The sequence below is a fragment of the Periplaneta americana genome, chromosome 3, assembly GCF_040183065.1.
Source record: "Periplaneta americana isolate PAMFEO1 chromosome 3, P.americana_PAMFEO1_priV1, whole genome shotgun sequence".
Lineage (NCBI taxonomy): Eukaryota > Metazoa > Arthropoda > Insecta > Blattodea > Blattidae > Periplaneta > Periplaneta americana.
In genome coordinates, this window is record NC_091119.1 from 26,938,932 (window position 1) to 26,965,922 (window position 26,991).

At 35.1% G+C, this 26,991-nt stretch overlaps 1 protein-coding gene across 4 annotated transcripts in view; it reads right to left on the reverse strand.

Moving 5' to 3' along the window:
- The window catches only part of LOC138695868 (metabotropic glutamate receptor 1-like), a 1,249,477-nt gene that overhangs the window by 832,591 nt on the left and 389,895 nt on the right, over positions 1 to 26,991 (reverse strand). For all 4 annotated transcript variants that reach the window (XM_069820185.1, XM_069820186.1, XM_069820182.1 and 1 more), the window contains one exon: positions 2,956 to 3,807. In XM_069820185.1, the coding sequence (XP_069676286.1) occupies positions 2,956 to 3,408 (453 nt within the window). In that variant the 5' untranslated portion in view covers positions 3,409 to 3,807. The remainder of the gene's footprint in view (positions 1 to 2,955; positions 3,808 to 26,991) is intronic.

Below are 26,991 nucleotides of genomic sequence, written 5' to 3' on the forward strand. Positions count from 1 at the left end.
TTATCTATCTTGGCTCTGAAATTAACAACAAAAATAATGTTAGTTCTGAAATAAAAAACTTATATTATCTGCCAATAGATGCTTTTATGGTCTTAGAAGACATATGAAACCTCAAATTATATTTAGGAATACAAAAATTATTATGTATAAAATTCTTATAAGGTCTGTACTATCTTACGCATCTGAGACTTGGCCATTGTCGAAGTCAGATGCGACATTATTATGTACATTTGCAAGAAAGATTCTTAGGCAAATCTTTGGACCAGTTAGAGGAAACGGAACATGGAGAAGAAGATATAATTTCGAACTGTACAGATTATATAATCAGCCGGACATTGTTAAATTCATAAAAATGAGAAGATTGGATTGGGCCGGGCATGTTGTGAGAATGCAAGATGATAGAGTTGTGAAGAGAGCTTTTAAATTTATTCCGATGGAAAGAAGGAAGGTTGGGAGACCGAGATTGAGATGGGAAGACTGTGTGATGGATGACATCATGACTTTGGGTGTTAGAAATTGGAGAAGTTTGGCATTGGAGAGGGAGGAATGGCGGAAACTTCTGAAGAAGGCCAGGGCCAATGAAGGGCTGTCGTGCCATTGATGATGATGATGATGATGATGATGATGATGATGATGATGAGTCACACAAAAATTAAAAAAAAAAACAATATCTGAATTCTAAAATCAAACTACACAATACTATCGCAAACATCTGGTTCAATAAAAAATGCTTCTTTTAAGATGCAGTCCTTTGAACATGTGGTCATATTCTTTTATAATTGATTTTTAGATATTTGATGTTGTACACACCATTGTGCCTGATGATGCTCCTGGAATATTTCTACGTATTTCTCATTGCAGAACTAATTTCGTTTATTTTACCTATATGAACGAAAGGAAAGTATATTCCGGATCAGTTTACTTAATACTCTAAGGGTGAAACCTAACCATTTTCCTCCATTACTACATAAGCCTATGCTAGTGGATTATGAATTAACGATGGACCTCAATGTTTGAGCCTCCGACAATCTAAATTATAATGAAATAGGACAGACCTTAACAAAAAACGAAGAAGGAGACTGTAAATCTGGTTTTCAGATAGAAGCTCCCTGTGAAGTAGGCTTGAATAATTTCAAAGGAAAAATTGTTCCGGGGCCGGGTATCGATCCCAGAACCCTTCGCTTAGAGCACGAATGCTCTACCGACTGAGCTAACTCAGGAACTAAACAAGAAACCATCACAATTCTTCCCTTTATATCTACACAACTCAAATGGGCTGACAAGACGCCAGAACCCACTTTGAGTGCACACAATTCTGTGTGACTTAAATTATGGCTTCCTGTTAACGTACCTCCAGTAACAAATATATTATGCAAATCTGGCTTTCAAGTAGTAGCTCCCTGTGAAGCAGGTTTAAATGATTTCAAGGGAAAAATTGTTCCGGGGCCGGGTATCGATCCCGGGACCCTTCGCTTACAAGCAAACGTTTTCATGGGGGCTGATAAAAAAGTTAATTTTTTTTCTTCTACCATGTTAATAATGTTAAAAGAAGTGCTTATGCAAATTTTGGCCACTCGACCGAAATTACGAGGACGTCCAGAAAGTGATTTTCCCATGGGCCGTTTATAGAAAAAAGCACAATTGCATAGAAATATTTATTGAAACAGATACATCAATTGTTGCACTATTTGTCAACATATCTCCCACTGGAATTGAGACAATTTTCATACCATAGGATCAATTTTTGTGTCGTAGAAGTCAGCCGCCTCAGATCGGAACCAGCGTTTGACTGCGTCTGCACCTCTCTCTGTCGATCCTATGATATGAGAAATGTCTCAATTTCGATGGAAAATGTGTTGAAAAAAAGCTCAACAATTACTGTGTCCGTTCCAATAAATTTGTCCAATGATATGTTTTTTTTTCTGTTAGCGGCACCTGGCGAACTTATTTTTTTATTCCATTTTGAATCTTGCGTGCACTACTTTTAACACTTGAATATAAGTAATTGATTAACTAGTGGACTTACTCGTGTTAATTATGTAAGTCTGTGCTGCTTACAGCTGTTTCGGTGCTTCATCATACCATCTTCAGAGCCTACTAGATCTCGGCGTCATCTCGAACTTCTCTGCCTGTTATGTGGGTGTGTTTGATTGGTGAAAGGTGTTGAATAGTGGAGTCAAATAGTGTGTGTGTACTGAAATTGATCTGTGTGTTGAGAATTTGATCGGGGTGTGTTTTAGTGTGTTTGTGCGGTCATGGAAATCATACACATACAACCCAAGAACCTAAAACTCAACACACTAGAACAATACGAAACACACAAACACACTAAAACACACCCTGATCAAATTCTCAACACACAGATCAATTTCAGTACACACACACTATTTGACTCCACTATTCAACACCTTTCACCAATCAAACACACCCACATAACAGGCAGAGAAGTTCGAGATGACGCCGAGATCTAGTAGGCTCTGAGGATGGTGTGATGATGCACCGAAACAGCTATAAGCCGCACAGACTTACATAATTAACAGGAGTAAGTCTACTAGTTAATCAATTACTTATTTTTACAGCCCTCGTAATTGCGATCGAGTGGTCAAAATTTGTATAAGCACTTCTTTTGACATTACTAACATGGTGGAAGAAAAAAATTTAACTTTTTTATCTGCCCCCATCAGAACGTTTGCTTGTTAGCGCACGACTGCTCTACCGACTGAGCTACCCGAAGAACTATACACGACACCATCACTATTCTTCTCTTTATATCCACACAACTTAAATAGGGAGTTCACTGGGTAGAGTATTCGTGCTAAGCGAAAGACCCTGAACCGATACCCGGCCCCGGAACAATTTCTCCCCTGAAATTATTGAAGAAAGAGATTATTATTAAAAAACTAGAGACGGAAAGGCTCGAATACAGGAAGAGATAATGAACTGAGAAGTGCTTACCTGCTGATCGAGGCTGCACGTGTCGGCAGAAGTGGCGGGCGAGATGGCATCCCTGATGAACTCGATGCTCTGCTGCAGGGCCACAGGCGCGTACCAGCACGAGTCCCTAATCTCGACACCCAGCGTCACGTTGCTGAGGATGCTGGGATCTTTATTAATGCGATCAATCGTCTGGAAAGTCACTTCTATCCTTTGGATGCCGTACATCTCTCTCACCTCCCCGCACTTGAGAGTGTTCCCCGCCCGCTTCTGCTTCGGTTGGTGGTGAACGGAAAACAGGGCGCCGATAATGAAGTCGCCTTTCAGCAGCGCCGAGATTCTGCCTTGCTCCTGCTCCGTCTGCTGCACGAGAGTGGAGTCGCACTGGACAGCGCTTCTGTCGCAAATTATCAGCACAGAGAGGCATAGACTCCACCAGGATATCACAAGCAATGATGGCACTTCTTTCACCATGCCGACGGCAGTCTGTCTCAACCAGAGTTTTTGTCTCTACACGTAAAATAAATACTTTATATTTTAGATCTTCGTCGCGTATTGCACACCTACATACAGCCAAACGCAGAATTATGAATTTCACAAACACCGACACTTAAACACGACTTATAAATGGTTTATGGAAGTGCTTGATATGTTTCTAGACGTGGTCAAAGACAGACGGGATTCGTCAAGCCAACGATGCAATTCCTCCTCGATCTGCGCTCTTATTCAGCTTGTCCTGGTCGTCGTATAGACTCTCGGAATAACAATATTTTCCTAGTTCGTCATAAATGCATTCTTCAAAAGTCGCCATCTTGAAACTAGGAAGATCGAAATCTGCTTCTGTGATTGCTGAACACTGTTCCTCACACGGACCTGGAACAAACAAACAAACAAACTTCGATATAATTTATTACTATTAAAGTAGGGTTATCAGTAGGGACCGGATTTTTAGGGGTTTAAGAAGTCCGTTTTAAGTTATTGGAATAGGCAAAATAGGTGTCGCAAAAATTGCCTGATTGTTAAAAATTTATTCTTACAATCAATAATAAATAATAATAAATAACATAACTTTTTCCCACGGTGGTAAAGATGGAATCATTCCCAATATATATTATATATTACGATGTACCAAAGTACATATGATATTTCAGTGTAGAAATTCTGCGTCATCATATGATGATGGAAGAGTGGAACAGAGAAAAATTCTCTCCGGCACCGGGATTTGAACCCGGGCTTTCAGCTCTACGTGCTGACGCTCTATCCACTAAGTCACACCTAGTGCTGCTTATGATTAGGTTTTCTCCGGAGCAGTTGTTTGCGCGCTTTCAATCTGAGACCTCCGGTTACCTCCGATTGATGCCGCGCAGGTTGTATATGTGCTGTGGCGCAGACATACACTTTCCGCTGAGCATTCCTTTAATCGGATCAGGTAGTGATTGGAGTCCGCTGACGTCCGCGTATCTTTTAGAATAAGTTGTAATTTGCTGTTGTTTATTCTCTCTTCTATGTTAATCTCTCTCTCTTTCTTCGGCTCTTTTTTTTTCTTGTTTTGCTTGAAGTGCTACGTTAGCTGACAGATTTTTTTTCTAGTTTTGAAATTCATAGTAGGCCTATATGTGGAAAGGCGTATTAGTTTTATGCCATTGATCAAATTAATAACATTAAAATTAACTGAAAACTAACGCAGAAGTAAAGCTTTTCAGTAGCTAATGTAAATATGTATACTGTAGTTCTCCTAGAAACTCTCGTTTAATCGCAGACAGTGTTTGTCAATTATTATTCTAATCGGTTTAGTTTAACGTAAAATATATTGAGGGAGCTTCAGAATGGAACAAAAGAAACGTGGGCTATCAATGGGTTAAAAGTTACTGTCCAACATAATTTATTCAGATTCTTCACCGGACAGGATTGTGATTATTGTGTTAAAGGCTGTCTGTATTTGAACTGCCTCTTCTAAAACGCTCCACTCTTTCTCTGTAATAAAAATATAAGCGGATATCAACTTAAGAATAATTGTAATTATATTATTACCATATGTTTCTTTAGTTTCATTCAGAAACTCAATATTTTAATCCAAACAGTAAAATATAACTCAAGTTGTCTAAACAGCAAAATATAACTCAAGTCGTCTTTTAAATATTTCGTATGTTTTTTATCGCCTCGAAAGTTACGTTTTAGAGAAATTTCAATACTTTTTCCTATACTGTTGTCCTTTGGGAACAATAGCACTTAAACAATTTAAAAAGAAATCGTATCAAATGTTTTGCGTAACTGTTTTCATCAAGTTCGCGTTTGTGCGATCTCTTCAAATGGTCTAACAAATTCGAAGTTCCACCACCCTTAGAGTAAATTCGCTCACAAAGTTTACAATGTGCGACTTCATTATTACATTCAACTAAATTAAAGAATTTCCATGCGACGGATATCCGATTTGGTGCCATTTTATTCCCCTCACAACTACCGCCAGTCCGTACGCGCCGGTCGTCCTTGAGCTAACTGTCTCTTCGTTCCGAACCCCCGCATCCCTCCGTATATCCCCTGTTCCAACTACGGTAGTACCGGAGATCACCGGTGGAGAGCTTCATTCGTAATCTCCGATTCCTCCGCGGTAGTAGTCACTCCGATGAGCAGCACTGGCCACACCAGATTCCCATCCCGATGTCGGATCGAATCCTCTCAGTTTAAGTTCCACCTCTTGGGTTCCCTCTAGTGGCCTACACTCATGCACTGCGTCATAGATGTATGACAGTGGCACAATGTCCACACATGTGCAGAGGTGCACTCGTTATGAGTGACTAAATGGCCGGAATCCGACGGAATAAGCGCCGTCTTAAATCACAAAGTGATTATTTTTTCGCATATCATGTATTACGATGTACCGAAGTATAGGTATATGATATTTCAGTGCACCTCAATGTACCCGCGCCAGACCGCAACTTCAGACCGGCAGGCAAGCGCCTTAACCGACTGAGCCACGCCAGTAGTTCCGAGACGTAAATGAAACGACAATAAGCCAACTAAAGAAATGTCAATTACCAAAAAATTAGTTGGTACGTAATTACTGAATCAGTGAAAAATATTTATAAAGTTCACTAATCGTACTATCGTACTATTAGTACATATTAGGAGGTCGATCCAAACCAAAACCTCACAGCCAACCACTCAAAATGAATTCATACTTCCTCCTCCAATTTCCATTTTGAACTTCCCTACAGTCTTTTCTCCTCAGATCTGACGGTTAGAAATTGCATTTACTTCCAGTGTGGTCAGGATCTTTCGCGCTAGACTGAAAGCTCTTAAAGTTTAAAGTCCCAGATCCATAAATAAGTGTTAACCATGCATACATTAGTTTGTTAGTTTAGCAGAAACTAGTTCTGAAGTGCAGTGGAAGCACAAAGACCGCTCTCTGTGTCAGTTTCAGCTCCGCCGCTTGCTGCGGTTTCTAATTTCTGCAAACATAAGTCTGTATGAGCCACACACAGTTTGGAACAAAAAACCGCCGCGTGCGAGCATCGTGCACAGTTTTAACACTTCGCTCTCTCACCAACATAAATGCGGTCCGCGGCAAGAACACTTTCGTATTCTCTTCTATCATCTCTTTGATGGAGTTCAGGACATAAGTTGTGTGCTTGCGCAAAAATTAATCTAAAAGGAGAAGATGAAATGTAAATATCAAGTCGACACGACTACCTAGCGAGAGAGATTCTGATGTCACGATGACGAAGCTGCTGTCAATTATTTATTAGGAAAATAAAAGATTATCTTCTGCTATAAATTTCCGTCGTACACGCCAGAGTGGGATGATGTATTTTCAGCCATACGAAACCCGTACAATAAAATGTTGTTACAGCGAACACCAGAATAATGAATTCTATAGAGGAAACTCGGCTAATTCCGCCGTACGGGTAATTCCGCAGTAGTGCATATATGATTTTACTGCGGCTTTACAATAACGTGAACGTACTATCGGTGACTCAGGAGAAGACGAGAGCGGATTGAGGAGGAAGGGATGTGAACAGACAACGTACGACAACACGTGCAATATTTGTACTGCAGTAAGCGGAAACATTAGGTCTCCTTCTGTTCAACTTAGCTTTAATTTCCATACGCATTGTTACTCATGTTTCCTGCACGAGTAATAACCTGGCTACTGGGATGCTTATCTGAGCGATTTTTATAATAATCAACAGCGATAGTCAAGAAGGTCACATTCTTTCCGCTCGTCTTCTCCTGAGTAACGGACAGTAAGTTTTGAGAGGCTGTCAACAGGAGGCATGTCTTCTGCAGTACTATAGAAAAAAATCAAGGATATTGGTCGACACCTCTGTCGGCAATACAGTGAAACATCGAAAGTTGGCTGCTTTTCGTGTTTTGCTACACAGCTGTGAAGAAAGTGAGCACTGTAACATATAAATTGTTCCTTTTATATTACTTTCATAATGAATTTCATAATTATTTACTACTGCGGAATTAGCCAAGTCCTATTGCGGATTTATCCGTACTGTTGCGGAATTACCCGAGTTGTTCTTTGTCAACTGTAATGTACAGTATGAACAAAACTAAATATATTTGCATTTCAATAGGTCTCTTTATCTCATTTGGTAATGAAAGATTTCGTCCATGTCTACATACCTTCGTAATATTTTTCAATAAACATTTTGATAAAAATATGATAGATTTACTTCTTAATATTTCGGAATTAGCCGAGTCTCCCCTACTTCCACGAAGTTTGTTTTTGGTCTCTGCTACACTTCTTAATATAAACAAAAATGTAGTACAAAAATAATTTAGGATTATACATAATATCAATTTCATATATACCTTTACCCTAATAGCCTATTAAATTACAGTTGTGTGGTTTCAGTATACAATTTATCAATCTATATTAATACAGAATTAATTTTCTGCCTTATTACATTACAAAGTTATATTTACACAAATATTTTCGACTTATTTAAAAAATTATCTTCAGGTAGATAACACAATAAATGACACATTGAACACAAGTGATATACAGTGAGAGAACATTTGTGCATATTATAAAACCAGCCGTACCCATGCGCTCCGCTGCACCCGTTAGAAATAAATATAAAGTAATTACATAATTAAAATAGGACATTTGATCCAGGGAACATTCGTGTTTGATAGAAGGATATATCGTTTATTATGTTACTTAATTTAAATTGTATTAAAAAATTAAAATGCGATCATTTTGATCCAGAGACCACTCATTCGGTCATAAAAATTATTTTAGGAAATACAGGAAACGAATGTACAGAATAGCCTATCAAGTTTTCTGTGCATAAGAAGCTATTTTAATCTTACCTGTCCACGATTCACTCAGACGTTACTGTAATAACATTATAGCATTATGTCCATCTAGAGAAACTACACTTTCCAATGGTAAATTAATAATTAATTATACAAATCCGTTAATTTAGCTTCTGATATTACTTCATACAAACACAGAAATATTCTCTGTAGGCTATGTTTCGTAGCTTTCGATTGTTGTTGTCCAAGGCACTTTATAGACGAAGTCATTTGTTTTTTATTTCATTACACCGCCTTAGATGGCGTTGTTATTGTAATTTTGAAACTCATTTATCTCATTAAATATCGGACCTATCAAAATTTTGCATAGCATAAAACTTATCGGAAATTATTTTTAAAGAAACTGTTGTTAGGTAATATTTTTCATGAAAATTAATAATAAGGGAGATATTTCGATTTATTTAATTCAAGCCTCCTTATAACCCCCCTTTTAAATAAAATATTTTGAATGCCATATAGCCTAAACTCTAAGTTACAACGAACTTAATTTATATTCCAGTTTTCATTTAAATCGATTCAGCCATTATCGCGTGAAAATGTAACAAACATCCAGACAGACTGACAGACATACAAACAAAAATAAAAAAAGCGATTTTCGGTTTCAGGGCGGTTAATTATATATGTTAGGGCCAATTATTTTTGGAAAATCGAAAATTACCAGAAAAATTTCGGCTACAGATGTATTATTAGTATAGGTATATGTGAATAGTGTGGTTCTCAGTCATTTTAGCTTACAATAAATAACATTTAATCAAACTTGTAATATGTTAAAATTAATCTTACAACATTTGTAGACTCAACTCATATTATCAAATTAATTTTAACGTTTTTTTTCTGGAATTTCAAGTCCTCAGGGGATCCATCATCACTCACCTCGTATCCCGGGATATTGGAGGATCTTACTCTTTTGGGGCATGCTATATTTTGCGAGTGTAGAAATTTTATTAACAAAAACATACATTTGCTTTTTTTTTTAAGATGATTGCAGCTGATAGAATTCTTACACAAACCGACGTCTAGTTTGCTTACGATAAACTCGAAGCAAAGCTCGTCGTGCGTTTCAGCCACTAAGACGTCCATGAAGTTCAAAGTAAAAAGTTTGTTGTCACCGGCATGGGCACCCACACCTTCACGACTTTCCTTCCATTTTCACAGTGTAGATTAAGTACAAAATTTAATTTATATAAACTTCTTCGTCTGAATGTGCCGAGCCGCAGAATTTCGAGTTTCTCCTTCTGCTCAAGAAGGATAACGCCATCGGACCCATTCTTACTTTCTTAATTTCATTTTCAGCCTTTCTAACATTTCAACACGTCCATATCGATCTAAGTGGGTCACTGAACAACGGCAAAGACAAATGACTGTAATATAAAATAACATGGTTGGCTATTTGTCGTAATTCTGGACACACATTGACAACGCTGAAAATTTTTGCGCACTATTTAATAAGAAGAATAATACAAGCAAAATATTATACATTAAAATAAAACGTGATACAAAAAAGCCACTGTTAACCGAATAAAATTTCGGATAATAGTACTCTATTTTTTTTTTTTTTTTAGGAAAATATTTGGGGCTAAGAGGGATGAAGTTACAGAAGAATGGAGAAAGTTACACAACACAGAGCTGCACGTATTGTATATATTGACATAATTAGGTCCATAAAATCCAGACGTTTGAGATGGGCAGGACATGTAGCACGTATGGGCGAATCCAGAAATGCATATAGAATGTTAGTTGGGAGGCCGGAGGGCAAAAGACCTTTGGGGAGGCCGAGACGTAGATGGGAAGATAATATTAAAATGGATTTGAGGGAGATAGGATATGATGGTAGAGACTGGATTAATCTTGCTCAGGATAGGGACCAATGGCGGGCTTATGTGAGGGCGGCAATGAACCTCCGGGTTCTTTAAAAGCCAGTAAGTAAGTAAGTATACGTCTCTTTTTTGGAGTTAAAAGGTTACAAACTATAACTCATAAGTTGTGTACATGAAGGTTTATATGTATCCCACAATGCATACAGTAAATACAGTATTACCACAGTCTAACAGATAAAGTCACGAAGTTCAATGCATAGGAAATATGCATCCAATGACATTTGAACTTCAGTTACTAGCCACTAGAATCGCTAATACGCCTACTTCCATGTAACTCTTAATATCAAATACTTCCATATCACACTTAATATCGAATCCTATTATTTTATTAATTAAATGTTGTTTTACTTCCAGTGACTCTTAATATCAAGTACTTCCATGTGACTCTTAACATCAAATCCTATTATTTAATTAATTAAATGTTGTTTTACTTCTATGTGAATCTTAATATCAAATATTTCCATGTGACTATAAATATCAAATTCTATTGTTTCATTAATTAAATGAAGTTTTTACTTCCATGTGACTCTTATCATCAAGTACTTCCATGTGACTATAAACATCAAATTCTATAATTTCATCAATTAAATGTTGTTTTACTTCCATGTGACTCTTATTATCAAGTACTTCCATGCGACTGTAAACATTAAATCCTATTATTTTATTAATTAAATGTTGTTTTCCTTCCATGTGACTTTTAGTATCAAGTACTTCCATGTGACTCTTAACATCAAATCCTACTATTTTATTAATTAAATATGTTTTATTCCATGTGACTCTCAATATCAAATATTTCCATCTGACTATAAACATCAAATTCTATTGTTTCATTAATTAAATATTGTTTTCCTTCCATGCGACTCTTATTATCAAGTACTTCCATGTGACTGTAAACATTAAATCCTATTATTTTATTAATTAAATATTGTTTTTCTACCATGTGACTCTTAATATAAATCCTACTAGTTTATTCATTAAATGTTCTTACTTGCATCTAATTCTTAATATCAAATCCTATTACAATTTTAATTAAATTTTGTTTTCACTTCCATGTGACTCTTAATATAGAATCTTACTATTTCATTAATTAAATGTTGTTTTTACTTGCATGTGACTCCTAATATCAAAGGTTGCATCTAGTGACGAAAATTTAATAAGTTTGAGAGAGTATATCGTAATACATTCTGACATATAATGATAGAAACTGTGTCTAATTTGTGCGCAAATCACAGCCGGATTGATGTGTAATAATAATGGCATTGATCATCGGAGGGAAACAACATGCTGTTCCCCAGGGAAATCTGGGAGAGCCGGGAGTGTTTATTAGGGTGGAGTAGCGACTCGACGCACGGGTGCGACACCTCATTACCGCCCACAAATGTGGCCGCGACCAAAATAATTGAGAATTAGGGTCATAAGCGGCAAGGGTCCTAAACGCTTTCAGTTAAAGCTGTGGTACAGTAAGAGTCACGTTTCCTGCCTTGTTATATGAATAAGGCGCAGTTTCCTACCTGTATTTTATCTAGAACCAATAATCACGGTATGAAATATTGTGTGTGTACAGAGTTGTTGAGAATAATTTCGCTGATTTCCTTGGGTTTTAAAACTATAGACAACCGATTACTCGCAAATCTAGTCTTTCAGGTAAAGCTCCCTGTAAAGCAGATTTGAATTATTTCAAGGGAAAAATTGTTCCGGGGCCTGGTATCGATCCCGGGGCCTCTCGTTGAACGTACCAGCCCTCTACCAACTGAGCTATCCGGGAAATTATTCAAATCTGCTTTACATGGAGCTTCACCTGAAAGACTAGATTTATATAATATATACGTTACTGTGTAAGTTAACAGAAAACCACAATTCCAAGTCACACAGAGATTGTGTGCACTCGATGTGGGTCTCTGGCGTTTCGTCAGCCCACGCGAGTTGTGTGGATACAAAGGGAAAAGTTGAGACGGTGTCGGGTGGAGTTCCCGGGTAGCTCAGTTGGTAGAGTGCTGGTACGTTTAACCAGAGGCCCCGGGATCGATACCCGACCTCGGAACAATTTTTCCCTTGAAATTATCCAAATCTGCTTTACAGGGAGCTTTACCTGAAAGACTAGATTTGCATAATATATACGTTACTATGTACCGTACTTTAACAGAAAACCACAATTCCAAGTCACACAGAGATTGTGTGCACTCGATGTGGGTCTCTGGCGTTTCGTCAGCCCACGGGAGTTGTGTGGATACAAAGGGAAAAGTTGAGACAGTGTCGGGTGGAGTTCCCGGGTAGCTCAGTTGGTAGAGCGCTGGTACGTTCAACCAGAGGCCCCGGGATCGATACTCGGCCCCGGAACAATTTTTCCCTTGAAATTATTCAACTGATTACTTTACCGCTTAGGGCCAGTATTATAAACGCCGTTTAAACCTTACGTTCAGTTTAAACTGAAGTTTTTCGTTTTGCTTTGTATTATAAACCTTAACTACCAGTTAATCTTGAGTGTAACTTGATCGGAAGTTCTCTGCCGTTTAAACTGCAGTTCAAGGCTCAACAGAGCAAGATGGCGGATCCCGCAATACACATGGATATTGCAGATGTTTTACAAGAACTTATGAGTGACGATATGTGAGTGATCAACATTACTGAACGACCACGGCGGCCAAGAATTTTTCGAAATAAAGTGCACCACTTTGAAATATACATAAATGAACATAAGTTTTAAAACAGATTGAGGCTTTCGAAGCAGACAGTTCTAACCTTTAGAATTAGGCTTATAGGCCTAACCTTGTTTTGAAAAATTGCAACTCAGATACAACATGCAACAGAAAAATGAGAAAGTGCAAAAAAATATGTGTTCTAGGGTTTGAATTTAAAGATTATTTGAAAAAATAAATAATCATCTCTTTTTTTTTTTTTTTGAAAATATTCTGTTGAATCTCTGCATCAGTTACTAGTTGCAATACGCTATTTTTCCTCTGGTAGTATACATACTGGACACGATGGAAGATTTCGAAGGTGTCCATAAATGTACTATAAACCTTTTGCGCATTGTACTGTGTGTGGCAGACAGTCTCCTGGTAAGATTTACTATGGGGCCTGATTTATAAACACACTAATAATATTACCTAATTTTACTAGACTCATAAAAATAATTTCATTGTTTGACTGAATTCTGTTTCATAAATATTCTAGACAACAAATAAAATACGCACTCTAATATTATTACTTCATTACTCAGTTGATTCTGTACGGAGTTACGTCACGGATGGTCATGCAAGGTTTAGTTTGGTTACATTGTGTTTGGGAGTATAACGTTGGTAGCCAGGGTTAAGAAACTGTTTGAGGTTAAGTCTGACAAGCATACTGAAGTACGCGGTATTGGTCCTCTTTGGAGTTTTTTTTTATGATACTCTCTCTGATATCGAAGAACAAAGATGTTTCTTAATGAAGATTTTCCATGATAGTCGGCTATTTTAAATCAATACTATAATTAAACACTTGCGATCGTCTACTTTTCTTTCCTAGCAGTAATAGCAATCGTATTCCACTACGATTTATCTTAACCGAGACTCTGTAAAACGGCACGTTGAATTAAACTCACAGTTAGGTTTAAATTAAGTTTCACATAATCTTTAGATTAACCGTATTTATAAAACCGGGCCTTAGTCAAGTAACTCACATCTGTAAGAAAGTATTTTCATTGTTCCACTCTCTAAATCATTTGCGAAATTGTCAATCGTTATGATGCCCTATTTTGATTACTGTGATTCGCTCTTAACAAATATAACTGTCAATTTAACTGAAAGACTCCAACGTGTTCATAATGTGTGTGTCCGCTTAATCTGCAATACTCGTAGATTTGATCTAAAAGAGCGAAGAACAGCACATTTTTTTATCTGTTCTAATTAGAATGTTACTCCCTTCTACTCCAATATACCTGATAAATCGCCTTCAATGCCTTACAACATTGCGTAATCAACTTCAAGTTTTATTATCCATTCCTCATCACTGTACCTCTTTCTATTCATCCTCTTTCACTGTGTCAGTTTGTAGCCTATGGAACTCCTTACCTCATCATGTCAGGGATTGTCGAACGGTTCATCAATTTGAATTAATAATTAAGGATTACATACTTTTACATGGAACTTATTTGTAGCGTTAGCCGATTTTTATAGGTTATTCCGTGTGTTTGTATAAATTCTCATTTAGTCCTACTATAAAGTGGGATTAGGATATCAATTGAAAATTACTTAATTATGTAGTATCATGTTCAGTTAATTTCATTATATGTAAGCTCCTTAATCTGCAAGAAAATTATTTTATATTATTTTATATTTAAGTATTACTATTAGGCTTACTACTGTTATTATTCCAACTCTTTCCAACACAGCTTCGTTTTTTATTTCGCCTCTCCATTTCACATGCTCCATTCTTCTCCATATCCACATTTTAAATACTTCTAGTCGTTATGCAAATCTAGTCTTTCAGGTGAAGCTCCCTGTAAAGCAGATCTGCTTTACAGGGAGCTTCACCTGAAAGACTACATTTGCATAATATATACGTCACTGTGTACGTTAACAGAAAACCACAATTCCAAGTCACACAGAGATTGTGTGCACTCGTTGTGGGTCTCTGGCGTTTCGTCAGCCCACGCGAGTTGTGTGGATATAAAGGGAAGAGTTGAGACGGTGTCAGGTGGAGTTCCCGGGTAGCTCAGTGGTAGAGCGCTGGTACGTTCAACCAGAGGCCCCGGGATCGATACCCGGCCCCGGAACAATTTTTCCCTTGAAATTATTCTAATCTGCTTTACAGGGAGCTTCACCTGAAAGACTAGATTTGCATAATATATACGTCACTGTGTACGTTAACAGAAAACCACAATTCCAAGTCACACAGAAATTGTGTGCACTCGTTGTGGGTCTCTGGCGTTTCGTCAGCCCACGCGAGTTGTGTGGATATAAAGGGAAGAGTTGAGACGGTGTCGGGTGGAGTTCCCGGCTAGCTCAGTGGTAGAGCGCTGGTACTTTCAACCAGAGGCCCGGGATCGATACCCGGCCCCGGAACAATTTTTCCCTTGAAATTATTCACTTCTAGTCGTTTCTCTCTATTCCCTTGTAATGTCCATATTTCTACTCCATACAATCTCTTCCCTAGTTCTTTTTCCAGAGGTCCGATGAAGATGCTCCTTTTTCTATTAAAAGCTTCCTTGGCCAACGCTATCCTATTTTTGACTTCCTGGCAGTAACTCATATTACTACTTATAGTAGGCTACACAAGTATTTGAAGCTGTCCACTTGCTCTACTGCCTCATTTAGAAATCGCAAGTTTACCGTCTTTACTTTCCTTCCTAAGACCATGGTCTTCGTCTTGTTTGCATTTATGTTAATCCCATACTTGAATAATTTCAAGGGAAAAATTGTTCCGGGGCCGCGTATTGACCTCGGGACCTCTGGTTTAACGTACCAGCGCTCTACCAACTGAGCTGCCAGGAACTTCACCCGACACCGTCTCAATTTTTCCCCTTATATCCACACAAACTCGAGTGAGATGACAAAACGCCAGAGACCCACATTGAGTGCACACAAACTCTGTGTGACTTGGAATTATTAAAGTCTGCTTCACAGGGAGCTTTGCCTGAAAAAATAGACTTGCATAATATGTACGTTACTGTAGGTATGTTAAAAGAAAACCACAATTCCAAATCACACAATTCTCAAATGTTTAACAACCTCTTATTTGGTAGCTACTGCGAGTAGGATCGTGATTTTTGTCCACAGCGATAAGAAAACTAATAAAGAATGATTTATACCTCTGACGTATTTCAACAGTGTGGACGGTTTTTGTGGAAATTTAATTTTAAAACCTCTAATTTCAAGCCACTGCAAATGCGAGTTGGTTGCAATACAGCGCCAGAGAACAGCTCATCTAGAGAAACACACCAAGTTCGTTGACCTCTTACATCTGTATCATGAGAAGAGTATGTTGGCGACGATGTTGCCGGACTGCTGAAACTTCAAAATTAATTTTCTATTTAACCGTGCATTTAATCACAAAATGCACAAATAATATAGGTTTTCTATTCATTTACGTGTGCCCTATCGTTCCTTTCAATCGCCAAGGTTATTTCACTTCCACCTTGTATCATGTTATAATACGGTTGAAATAAAATACATTAAAAATAGAAGATAATACACTTTAAAAGCTCGATTTCGTATTTACTTACTTACTTACCTACTTACTTACTGGCTTTTAAGGAACCTGGAGGTTCATTACCGCCCTCACATAAGCCCGCCATTGGTCCCTATCCTGAGAAAGATTAATCCATTCTCTATCATCATATCCCACCTCCTTCAAATCCATTTTAATGTTATCTTCCCATCTATGTCTCGGCCTCCCTAAAGGTCTTTTTCCTTTCGGCCTCCCAACTAACATTCTATATGCATTTCTGGATTCGCCCATACGTGCTACATGCCCTGCCCATCTCAAACGTTTGGATTTAATGTTCCTAATTATGTCAGGTGAAGAATACAATGCGTGCAGTTCTGTGTTATGTAACTTTCCATTCTCCTGTAACTTCATCCCTCTTAGCCCCAAATATTTTCGTAAGCACCTTATTCTCAAACAACCTTAACCTATGTTCCTCTGTCACAGTGAGAGAGAACCACCCCTCATTGGCTGTCCGCGACTGCTTATTCAATATATTCACAGCTACCCTCCATATCTGGAGCCGTCTCCTCGATCCGCAACCTGAGGACGCGCCATGCCATGGTGATAGGGACCCACAATACATGGGCTCGATTTCGTACACAAAAAATAAGCGATCAGAACAAGACAGTGAAACCAGAAATAACTATAAACGAGGTAACACAATATTAATATGTTTTACAAACAAAATATGCTGAAAAATGCCTATGTGTCTCTGCTAAATGCTTATATGCATTATAATTCTAATTTTACTGCGTCAGGTACGAAGAGAGGAACGGGATATCCACCACGGTAGAAACTGCTTAATGATGCAACTCGCAGAATTCCTGTGGTCATCAACTGAGCCGTTAAAGTTATTTTATGGACAAAAACGGATTTTCCGGCGCTTTATCTTAAATCTGAACAGGCCATTAGACTTCATAACTCTATTTGCTTAATTTTATGGCTTTCAAACACAAGGCTGTTTTGCCGAAACATTTGTAGCGCTCTGTTTAACAGCACTAAATCCAGATATTCCATTCAATTATTTTTGCGTGATATAATTTCTTCTAGAACTTACCGACATTACTGAAACAAACATTAACTGATTTAAATAAAAACAAAAAAAAAAATAAATAGTCTAACGTTAATGTTATAAAAGTAGCTTATAACATAGCATATATCTGCGTTAATATAGTACAGGCTGAATCATAAGTAATGTCATTAAATTTAGAGTGTTATTCTTTGAGATATTTCAAACAAAAAAAGGTTTAGTGCAATTTTGCTCGTTTTTGCTTCATATTTGAGATAAAAATTGTTTATATGAAAAATTTCATAGTATGTTTAGGGAAAACCATTCGTTTAAAACCCTATATACTCAGTCAATTTAAAAGAGCTGTGTATTATGATAGTAAATTAAGTTTTTTTAAAGAAAGAACATAGTCCAAAAAATGCAAATTTGAGATATTAAGCATATGGTGAAAGTATTGTAGCGGCCATCTACTGAAGCACTTGTTAGGGAAAAAAAAAGCATAGGTCAATGTTACTTACTTACTGGCTTTTAAGGAACCCAGAGGTTCATTGCAGCCCTCACATAAGCCCGCCATCGGTCCCTATCCTGAGCAAGATTAATCCAGTCTCTATCATCATATCCCACCTCCCTCAAATCCATTTTAATATTATCTTCCCATCTAAGTCTCGGCCTCACTAAAGGTCTGTTTCCCTCCGGCCTCCCAACTAACACTCTATATGTATTTCTGGATTCGCCCATACGTGCTACATCCCCTGCCCATCTCAGACGTCTGGATTTAATGTTCCTAACTATGTCAGGTGAAGAATACAATGCGTGCAGTTCTGTGTTGTGTAACTTTCTCCATTCTCCTGTAACTTCATCCCTCTTAGCCCCATATATTTTCCTAAGAACCTTATTCTCAAACACCCTTAACTTATGTTCCTATCTCAAAGTGAGAGTCCAAGTTTCACAACCATAAAGAACAACCGGTAATATAACTGTTTTATAAATTCTAACTTTCAGATTTTTTGACAGCAGACTGGATGATAAAAGCTTCTGAACTGAATAATAACAGGCATTTTCCATATTATTCTGTGTTTAATTTCCTCTGAGTACCATTTATATTTGTTACTGTTGCTCCAAGATATTTGAACTTTCTCCACCTCTTCGAAAGATAAATTTCCAATTTTTATATTTCCATTTCGTACAATATTTTCGTCACGAGACATAATCATATACTTTGTCTTTTCAGGATTTACTTCCAAATCTATCTCTTTACTTGCTTCCAGTAAAATTCCCGTGTTTTCCCTAATCGTTTGTGGATTTTCTCCTAACATATTCACGTCATCCGCATAGACAAGCAGCTGATGTAATCCGTTCAATTCCAAATCCTCTCTGTTATCCTGGACTTTCCTAATGACATTTATTGTAAAGCAAAATTAAAAAGTAAAGGTGATAGCACATCTCCTTGCTTTACCCCGCAGTGAATTGGAAACGCATCTGACAGAAACTGACCTATACGAACTCTGCTGTAGGTTTCACTGAGACACATTTTAATTAATCTAACTAGAGGTCTATGTTATAGCAGTGAAAATTTTCCGTGCTTTTCACAAAACAACCATAGTCCAAAGGTTTTTTTTTTTTTGTGAAAAGTCATTGTTCAGCCAGAACGATGGTAGCATTTACAAATATCCCAACAGTTTTTGTATAAAATTAAAATGTATGAAGCTGTTAGTAATATTCCACAGTTATTGTTCACTCCTGTATAAGGCTATCAGCACAAAATTGGACATTGAGTAGAAGTGATAAGTGGCCTACATGCTGTGGCAGCAGATTTGGCTGACAATCCACTCTTCCAGTGCCAATATTTCTAGTAATTGACTCCTTACCCCGCTAGTCGTTTAATACATGCGCGTACATTTTGAGAATGAAGATATATCTGTTTTATATTGACGGGAAAAGGAAGCAAATTGAACTTGTCACTTACGGATTTCAATATGCAACGGAATACGTAATAGAAACATACGGCCCGTACCCTTCCAGTTGTAACTGTTTCCATCGTAACGAGTAAGCATCGGATGTTAAAATCATTGTACAGTCCGCGTCACCGTTTTTGGCGTGTGAAATAAGTAACGGGAACGTTAACTGCGAGTGTTTTACATTTACCGCAGTCAGTCCGACAACTGTGTTTGGCATATAGCTGATGTGACGTGTATAGGAAGTGGTACCATTCTCACCTGAACTGTCAACATGCTCACAAACAGGGCACTATATATATCTAGGATACACGCCAAAAAGGCTGGCACCAGCTATAATACAAATGAACGATTAATGAATCAGAAAGTAGATGTACACTATTCACAAAAAATATAAGATCCAATGAAATGATGTAAAGATTTAAACGACAAAAGCTGCAAACTTATAAAAGGGCACAATATATTCCACTGAACAAAAAAGTGTAGTATAGTTCGGGTGTCGTATTACTTTTTTGGTAAAAAATATATTCTTTTAATTTCATTTACTAAATCAGTGATTGTAAATTATTTATTTAATTACTGAATATGTAAAAATGTAAATCGAGGAAAAAATATGTGTACTTAAACGATTATATCTACTATATACGAGTAACTGTTAGGCATTCGAAGATTTTTTTAGAAGTTGCATTTTCATTTTATAAAATAACTCCTTTGCAACTAAATTGTTATTTATATGGGAGATGTGATAGTAGGAGGAAGAAGAATAAAATGTATAAGATTTTCTGATGATATGGCGTTGTCAGCAGAAGAGGAGATGATACTAAGGGATACGCTACTAGAGCTAAATGACAGTTGTGAGCACTATGGAATGGAGATAAATGCCAACCAGACGAAGACCATGGTCATAGGAAGAAAAGTAAAGAAGGTAAACTTGCGAATTCTAAATGATGCAGTAGAGCAAGTAGATAGCTTCAAATACTTGAGGTGTACTATAAGTAGTAACATGAGCTGCCGCCAAGATGTCAAAAGGAGAACAGCAATGGGAAAGGAAGCTTTTAATAGAAATAGGAGCATCTTTTGTGGACAGAAGTAAGGAAGAGACTAGTGAAGTGCTTTATGTGGATTGTAGCATTGTATGGGGCAGAAACATGAACATTACGACGAAGTGAAGAGAAAAGACTAGAAGCATTTGAAACGTGGATATGCAGAAGGATGGAGCGTGTGAAATGGACAGACAGAATAAGAAATTAAGTTGTGTTGGAAAGAGTGGGTGACGAAAGAATGATGCTGAAACTGATCACAAAGAGGAAAAGGAATTAGCTGGGTCACTGGTTGAGAAGAAACTGCCTTCTGAAGGATGCACTGGAAGGAATGGTGAACGGGAGAAGAGTTCGGGGCAGAAGAAGATATCAGATGATAGAAGACATTAAGATATATGGATCATATGAGGAGACAAATAGGAAAGCAGAAAATAGGAAAGACTGGAGAATGCTGAGTTTGCAGTGAAAGACCTGCCCTTGGATATAACACTATGAATGAATAAATTGTTATAAAAAAGATATTCATTGTTGTAATCTCTACTTCAAATATTTTAAAAACCAACTTTCTTTCAGAGTTTCTATAAGGTTCTACCTTCCTGTCAGTGTTGTTTGTTACACTGCGGCAGTGATAGCAACATAATATGTCTTTTTTTTTTTTTTTTTTTAGAAATCGATAAGTTTACATGATAATTTTTGCCTATTTCGAGATTTTCGGCCATCAAATCCGGATAGGACACTAGAATGATATTAAAGAACGATAAAATTATTATTTGCCTGGATACCTCCCGGTGGAAGTACCTGTCTTAGATTTATGACATGTGAAATAATCCACTTTCATGACAGAGGGCTCTACGCAAATTTCGTTGGCCATTTCTTGCCTACGTCGAAATTTGAAGGTAGTACCATAGGGCAATATCAGTTGCCTAAGCGCAAATGGAACTGCCACGCCCTCAGTCTCCAATACACATTACAGTACCATCACTATTATTATTACTATGAATACTATTATTACTGATAATAATATTGTTCCTGCGCAATACATAATCCTGTACTTCCTGCTAGGTCCTTTAAAGAGCTGCTGATGTGACGTAACGGATGTACGCGGGAGAGAGACTTTCGCAGCAATGAACAGACGCATGTCCTCGACATTGACAAATGGCGTAGGTCTAAGGACAAGGTCAAGTTCTGCTGAATGTTTAACATATCCACAACTCCTGATAAACTCTAGCGATCCATTTTAAAACATAAACAATTCTCCAGAGAATTGTAGCCACCATTTTAAAAATGTTCTACCACAGATATTAAGGTTGTATTTTGTAAACATTGTGAAAATGCCTAGACTACAATAATATCGAAACACAAAAATGTCTCAAATTATAATTAAATAAATTAGACGAATTCTATGTTTTGACTACATCTACAGGGAATCATTTTATTTTTACTTCAATTTGTATTGTACCTGAGTTTTAATGTACTTCACTCCCACCCCCTCTAATAGCAAACTGCCAACAGTCCTCCACACAGAACCAAGGTCACGTATGCAGTCAAAGTCGCCTTACGGTCATAATAAACAGTACTGAGTTGGTGAGTATAGTACGTTACAGAAATATGTTCGCGTTTTCCAGTGACGAAAATGCTTTCAATATTGAATCCTATTTTTGCACAGGTACTGTCGTCTACGTCGCATCCCGGTTTCCCCCAACCCCCGCTTCTGTTCGCCCCTCTGTAAAGGCTAGTGGCTGGGCTGTCTTAGTTCTTTTCTGAAAACATTAATTATTTCTGTTAGGAATTGGACGTCTACATAATATTATAGAACTGTTTAAAATAACTTAATTAAAAGGGCCTCGTTAAGTAATTAATTGTCACGCGATTTCCCCCCCCCTTTCACGACCCTGAGACAAAACCACTTGGACGGACAATAGATAGCATGTCTGAGTAATTTTATCTTTTCGGATCGGGCAGAAGTGAAGATTGAATTTACAGTACGTAAGGTACTCTTTTATAGAGTAGGTACAGAATTATTTCAACATGAGTTACTAATACGAAGGACGAATCTGGTAATTGGAATTAGGTGCAATCCAATAGTCTATAGTGTGATAATATGCACAAAAGAACTGAAGCCTGTATAGAAAGAAAGAAAGAAAGAAAGAAAGAAAGAAAGAAAGAAAGAAAGAAAGAAAGAAAGAAAGAAAGAAAGAAAGAAAGAAAGAAATAATGTCTCCTGTAGTTTAAGACATTAAGATTGTACTCAGACGATCAAAGAGATAGACGGACAAACAGACAATGACAAAAATAAATGTTTCAGTATTACATGAAGACTCCACTTTGTTACAAATCTTAAAATCAATCTTTACAATTTCTCTGTAAGTTACTTGATATAATTGAGCCGCTCAGAGCAAAAGTGGTGTAAGTCAAAATTGGGTAATGAGGTTTAAAGTAAAAATTATGTAAAATACAGCGCGAAGTAGCAATTAATATGGCCTTCTTCCTATTTATTGACTACTAAGAGTTTAAATAAATTGAATATTAATTGTTACTTTGCGCTGTATTTTACAGAATGTTTACTTTAACCCTCATTACCCATTTTTGACTTACACCACATCTGCTCTGAACGGCTCAATTATTAGCCTACATAGTGAAAGAATGATTTGTGGATAGCCCGATAGATTTTGCTTGTAGCGTACGCGTACCAGTACTTCCTTGTCCTTCACAATTACACAGAAAACATACCAGTTTGAGGAGACGCCTATCCTACACGCTCGTACTAAGCGTAATTTGTAATTCTAATTTTAGTCCGTGTAAAATAATGGAACACTCCACCCGTTAGTGTGTACCGTGTCACGTTATGAAGCTGCCTTCTTTGTGAACCATATGGATATTAAAATTAATTTTTTGAACATTCGCTGAGGGTTGTTGACGTGTACCTCTTTTTACAACACGAGCACGCTGCATGCTTTCGCAACTCATAATTCAAAATATAAAATACGAAGCCACGCTGAATGGAAACATGTATGGACTTCTGTTCGTGGGAAATATAGCATAATCTCATAAAGACTATTTCAAATCTTGAGAATGCGATAAAATAGATAAATATCACGTGACTCGGAATATCATTTCATTGATATAGGACACAGTAGACATTATTCCAACAATATTTATCTAATCTCCATCTTACGATGTTTGGTGACGTATACACGTACGTTGATATACCATGGCATGATTGTGACTATAATAGTATTTAAATTCATTAATATTTATCTGTTTCGGACAGAGTTAAATTATAGTTTTGCATCTTTTACTTACACACCTTGCTGTTTCTTGCTCATCAATCTTTGTAGAAATTAACTATGGTATCTATTCCTGCTAAAGAAATTTACACAAAAAAAAAATATTACATCCAGTGTATTCTGTTGTCCACTGTAACAAAAATATAAGTTTTCGGTACTCCTGCTGCCAAAAATCGGAATTTGTCATGTTGTTCGTACGCCTATTTATTGTGCGAGTTTTGTTCATATGATTCAATTGAGCCAGAAATGATGCGGAAAGAAGAAATATTTTATAGATCTGAAATATTAAACTAATCATAATATTTAAATATTTACACAAAATGGAGATTTACTTAAATACGATTCTCCCCAATCTACTCAGTGTATTACAAAATATACAGTAGATGAATAAAACTGTGTGGACAACGTTACATTCTTAAGTATTACAACAAACATTATACAATATAATTAGATAAACTAAATAAAGAATAATTTAATATACAACAGTACAAGATTATTTAAAATTAGTAACTGATAACATATTTATTAAAACACAAAGTATTCAATGGAGTTATCGCAAATACTTTTATTTTACTTTTGTTTAAATTCAATTGATAACATTTATTAAGAAATAAAGTATTCATTGGAATTATTGTGAATTTTTTTGTTTAATTTCAACTGACAATAAATTTATTAAGATATAAAGTATTCAATGGAATTACCGCAAATATTTATCTTTAATTTTTGTTTAAGTTCAACCGATAACAATTTTTAAGACATAAAGTATTCAATCGAATTACCGTAAATATTTTTTTTTGTTTAAGCACAACTGATAAGATATTTATTAAGAAATAAAATATTCAATGATATTATCGTAAATATTTATTTTTAATTTTTGTTTAAGTTCAACTGATAATTTTTAAGAAATAAAGTATTCAAACGAATTACCGTAAATATTTTTTTTTGTTTAAGCACAACTGATAAGATATTTATTAAGAAATAAAGTATTCAATGGTATTATCGTAAATATTTATTTTTAATTTTTGTTTAAGTTCAACTGATAACAATTTTTAAGAAGTAAAGTATTCAATCGAATTACCGTAAATATTTTTTTTTGTTTAAGCACAACTGATAAGATATTTATTAAGAAATAAAGTATTCAATAGTATTATCGTAAATATTTATTTTCAATTTTTGTTTAAGTTCAACTGATAACAATTTTTAAGAAATAAAGTATTCAATCGAATTACCGTAGGCCTAAATATTTTTTTTTATTTAAGCACAACTGATAAGATATTTATTAAGAAATAAAGTATTCAATGGTATTATCGTAAATATTTATTTTTTAATTTTTGTTTAAGTTCAACTGATAACAATTTTTAAGAAATAAAGTATTCAATCGAATTACCGTAAATATTTTTTTTTTGTTTCAGCACAACTGATGAGATATTTATTAAGAAATAAAGTATTCAATAGCATTATCTTAAATAGCCTATTTATTTTTAATTTTTATTTAAGTGCAACTTATAACAATTTTTAAGAAATAAAGTATTCAATCGAATTACCGTAAATATTTTTTTTGTTTAAGCGCAACTGATAAGATATTTATTAAGAAATAAAGTATTCAATGGTATTATCTTAAATATTTATTTTTAATTTTTATTTAAGTTCAACTGATAACAATTTTTAAGAAATAAAGTATTCAATCGAATTACCGTAAATATTTTTTTGGTTTAAGCGCAACTGATAAGATATTTATTAAGAAATAAAGTATTCAATGGTATTATCTTAAATATTTATTTTTAATTTTTATTTAAGTTCAACTGATAACAATTTTTAAGAAATAAAGTATTCAATCGAATTACCGTAAATATTTTTTTTTTTGTTTAAGCGCAACTGATAAGATATTTATTAAGAAATAAAGTATTCAATAGTATTATCTTAAATATTTATTTTTAATTTTTGTTTAAGTTCAACTGATAACAATTTTTTAGAAATAAAGTATTCAATCGAATTGCCGTAAATATTTTTTTTTGTTTAAGCGCAACTGATAAGATAATTATTAAGAAATAAAGTATTCAATAGTATTATCTTAAATATTTATTTTTAATTTTTATTTAAGTTCAACTGATAACAATTTTTAAGAAATAAAGTATTCAATCGAATTGCCGTAAATATTTTTTTTGTTTAAGCGCAACTGATAAGATAATTATTAAGAAATAAAGTATTCAATAGTATTATCTTAAATATTTATTTTTAATTTTTATTTAAGTTCAACTGATAACAATTTTTAAGAAATAAAGTATTCAATCGAATTGCCGTAAATATTTTTTTTGTTTAAGCGCAACTGATAAGATAATTATTAAGAAATAAAGTATTCAATAGCATTATCTTAAATAGCCTATTTATTTTTAATTTTTATTTAAGTGCAACTTATAACAATTTTTAAGAACTAAAGTATTCAATCGAATTACCGTAAATATTTTTTTTTGTTTAAGCGCAACTGATAAGATATTTATTAAGAAATAAAGTATTCAATGGTATTATCGTAAATATTTATTTTTAATTTTTGTTTAAGTTCAACTGATAACAATTTTTAAGAAATAAATTATTCAATCGAATTACCGTAGGCCTAAATATTTTTTTTATTTAAGCACAACTGATAAGATATTTATTAAGAAATAAAGTATTCAATGGTATTATCGTAAATATTTATTTTTAATTTTTGTTTAAGTTCAACTGATAACAATTTTTAAGAAATAAATTATTCAATCGAATTACCGTAGGCCTAAATATTTTTTTTATTTAAGCACAACTGATAAGATATTTATTAAGAAATAAAGTATTCAATGGTATTATCGTAAATATTTATTTTTTAATTTTTGTTTACGTTCAACTGATAACAATTTTTAAGAAATAAAGTATTCAATCGAATTACCGTAGGCCTAAATATTTTTTTTATTTAAGCACAAGTGATAAGATATTTATTAAGAAATAAAGTATTCAATGGTATTATCGTAAATATTTATTTTTAATTTTTGTTTAAGTTCAACTGATAACAATTTTTAAGAAATAAAGTATTCAATCGAATTACCGTAAATATTTTTTTTTGTTTCAGCACAACTGATGAGATATTTATTAAGAAATAAAGTATTCAATAGCATTATCTTAAATAGCCTATTTATTTTTAATTTTTATTTAAGTGCAACTTATAACAATTTTTAAGAACTAAAGTATTCAATCGAATTACCGTAAATATTTTTTTTTGTTTAAGCGCAACTGATAAGATATTTATTAAGAAATAAAGTATTCAATAGTATTATCTTAAATATTTATTTTTAATTTTTATTTAAGTTCAACTGATAATTTTTAAGAAATAAAGTATTCAAT